Source organism: Epithele typhae (assembly GCF_022376455.1).
Source record: "Epithele typhae strain CBS 203.58 chromosome Unknown BXZ73scaffold_99, whole genome shotgun sequence".
NCBI lineage: Eukaryota > Fungi > Basidiomycota > Agaricomycetes > Polyporales > Epitheliaceae > Epithele > Epithele typhae.
The window spans coordinates 48596-52158 of NW_025954290.1; the positions used below are offsets into that span (position 1 = coordinate 48596).

At 53.6% G+C, this 3563-nt stretch overlaps 1 protein-coding gene across 1 annotated transcript; it reads right to left on the minus strand.

Moving 5' to 3' along the window:
• Positions 1-622: 622 nt before the first annotated feature.
• BXZ73DRAFT_93026 (uncharacterized protein) lies at positions 623-2648 on the minus strand (the record flags this gene model as incomplete). Its single annotated transcript, XM_048026564.1, has 8 exons — positions 623-794; positions 821-856; positions 890-936; positions 958-1422; positions 1474-1634; positions 1706-1991; positions 2043-2173; positions 2492-2648. The coding sequence occupies 8 exons, from the start codon at positions 2646-2648 to the stop codon at positions 623-625; spliced, it is 1455 nt and encodes a 484-aa protein (XP_047872092.1).
• Positions 2649-3563: the final 915 nt, after the last annotated feature.

Here is a 3563-nt window from a genome sequence, read left to right on the forward strand (position 1 = left end):
GAGATCGGCTTGAGCCTTGCACTTTCTATCATGGGTTTCTTGCTCTCTCTTTGCGCATTGTGTGAATAAAAATGGAACTAATGGGCACCCATTCTGTCTGTTTCGGTTGCACAGCTGGTGCAGTTTCCTGTCCTTTCAGAGTACAGTTCCTGTGTCTCAGTGATATGATAAGCTGAAGAATTGCTCTGGCATGGGTGCACCTATACATGCAAAGAAACACAGGCATGCAATAGAGTATGCCAGTTCCCAGATGTGCTAATGGGAGCTGTGGAATGCTGGTGCATTCATATTAAGGGTGGGATATTAATAAGCTCATATGAGGGGTGAGACGCCAATGAGCTCATATGAGGGGGCAAGCTCATATGAGGAGAGCGAGCTCATATGAGGGAGCGAGCTCATATGAGGGGGCGAGCTCATATGAGGGGGGCGAGCGCCGAGCTCATATGAGGGGACGAGCTCATATGAGTGGCAAGGCGCTACAAAGTTCATATGAGGGAAAGACACTAATGCACTCATATAAGCAGCCACTTTTATAATATGTATAGGTGGCAGGGTGTGAGGGCACTCATATGTGTGGCTATGTGGTACATATAGACGGTAGTAGCAGGTATAGAGCGCCCACTCATATGAGCTTATCCGAACGCCAGTAGCGGTGTATGTTGTCATTGATATGAACGCCAGTGGCAGGGTATTCTGGCGCCACCCAGTGATCCAGGCCCAGTATGGGCCGTGATTGGTACGATCGCCACTGCGGCAGCAAGCCAGGACGTTGGAATGATCTCGACTGGGTGATACTGTTCGGCATATGCAACAGAAACACCTAGATGATCTGAGCTGTGGGAGGGTGAGGAGGCAACTGGGAGTGCATAAGGTGCGGACGAAGACGCACTACATTGACCATGGAAACGTCGGAATGTCTTCTCCGGCGACCATTCGCTCGACAGCTGAACACAACACGGGGGCTTGTCCGACAAGCTCAATCTCGAAATGGTACCTGATACGACAAGGAATGCGCTTGATACCATCAAAGTCGACGCAAGCGTGCTGATCTGAGTCAGTGCGAGTGTCCGCAGTTGATCCGTACCGAATTGCATCCTTTGAGATGAAAGGAAAGCGTTGAGTGCCCTTGTGTGCAAGGAAGGTTGTGTCGTGAGGTCGCAAATCATGCTCGTCGCCAATAGTCAGGTGGGGGAAAACACGTCTGAGATGATAGAGAAGGGGCAGGTAGAGGCGACCATCTTCAAGCTGCCGAAGATTGATGAAGGTCTTGGAGCTTCGGCGCGGTGTGTTGATGGTTGATGCGCCATGCGCAAATGCCTCGATCTGTGTCCCTAGCGTGCCACGAACTGCGCCTTGCTCTCGGCAGATACTTTTCAGCTCTGCGCGTTCGTACTCAGTTGCATCAGGCGGCAGTGTGGAAACCTCGAACACGAGTGAGCATCCGCATTGACCGGGACCCAGAGGCGCACTCACAAGCTCATACAAGCGTAGCTTGTACTGCCAGTTCCGCATCAACGTGAGCTCCATCTCACCCCAAGGGCGACCATTCAGGTTGACATCAGCAAGAATCCCGTTGAAGCGTTCGTGTGCGAAGAGCCACCATGCGTACACCGGTCCGAAGCGTTCATAAAACACTGGGTAGTGCAAGTTTGCAACGCATAGTGGCAGTTGGGCACCATGTGTACATTCAGCCGGACGAGATCACGGCAGAGATCTTGGATGAAGCCGTGACCACGTTTCACGTCGTCGAGGGTGATCTGTCTTGAGGCGAGAATGCGTTCAGCAATGGACGCATACAGAAATAATCTATAAATACGGGAGATGTCTCGTGTGAATGTGGGTCGTTTTGAGGCATTGTGCGGGATTGGAGACGCCTCGGAGCCAGCAAGCTTGTCATTTTCGTCGCGCCAAACACACCAAAGCACTGTGGTTTGGATGTTCACCCAGCGACGCCACTGGTCGGCCTTTGGAAGCCCACGATTTTCCCCGAGCTCAAAGCAATATCAGCTCACAATATCACTGAGCAGAAAGCATGAGCTCACGTTGTTGGGAAGGCGACCAACGCACGATGGCCACTGAATGGAGTTGACAACCGCCTGAAGACTCCGCCAGCGCTTGGTGTCGAGCAGATACCCATCGATCAGAAGGGTAGAAAACATGTACTTTGCAATACCTGCCGTATAGCTCGTGTCAGCTTAGAGATCTCCAGCGCGGGTGCGCACCCTGCGGCACCCACAGCCCGCTCACCCAGCGCATGCGGCGGCTCGCACCCACGATCCTGCGCACCTAGTGCACCCATTCGCGCGCGCACAGATGGACCAGACAGTGCGTGCAGTGCCGCAGTCAAGTCTCAACACAGTCAATGTGTACCGCCAACCACACCCCACGTGATCAGCTAGGCGCGCCTGGTGTGTGCAGCCGGAGTGCGTGGCCGGCAGGTCAAGAGTCCAGTCTGCGACCTACGGGGCCTCGGATGACATAGAAGGCTCACCGTAGAAGTTGTGCATGAAATCGACAGCCGAGGATGACACAGGGGACCATCCTACCAGCTCGTCCATCGCTGAAAAACGTTTCCCAGACTCGTCCAGAATTTGTTTCCGTGCCTTCTTTGTTGAGGCATCCTTGGAGAGAAACGAGTACCTGAGCATCTCGAACTCATCCCGTAGGCGCAATTCTAAGAGCGATGTCAGCACACTGTTGAGTCCCTGTGACAGGCTCCCGAGATTGTGGAATCCGAAGCAGCACACTCGCTCGAAGACCACGGCTTTAGAGTCTGAGGCGCACTTGCGAGAGCACAACATGATATGCTGTGCGCTTGCCAGCTTGCCCTATGCTCGCGTGTAGCCTCCAAATCATGTGGTACAATCGCGCGCGGCTCCCGATGCACCACGAGGCTCGCGCACGGCTCCCGAGGCTCGCACGCAGCTCCCGATGCACCACGAGGCTCGTGCGCAGCTTCCGATCTGACACAGTACGCTCATACGCAGCCTCCGACACAATTGCAGCTTCCGACACGATAATGGGACGTACTGGAATACACGTATGCCTCGGCCGTTTGCAGCTGATCTTGCGTAACCTCGCAAAAGGAGCACAAAAGAGTGTGTGAGTGACCTGCAGACCCCTTGACCTTTGCTGCTGCAGGTGCGTCGCTGGAGTGGCACTCGACAGCCGCATGTACCTCCACTGGATCGCTGTATCCATATGCGTCTAGGCAGATCCCTGCAGCGCGTAAAACTAGCTTGAAGTATGATACCAGAAATCAGACGTACCAGTGTACAAAACTTTGAGTTCGCGTGTCGCGAGCGCCAGAATATGGTTGATCTCCTCCAGACTTGGCTCCTTCGGCCCAGGAATGACAACTAGAAGATGTACATTGCGCTGTAGGTACCGAACTGAGCGTCGTAGATTGTTGAAAGTTACGTATAATGCGCCCACGGAATGGGGACGATCCTTCGTGACACCGAACCTGAATGTTGTGTTAGTAAGTGTGGGTTCAAGGTGGCGCAACGTATCCTAATGCATACCAATCAAGATTGATGGTCAGGCTGAGACCGAATGGGATC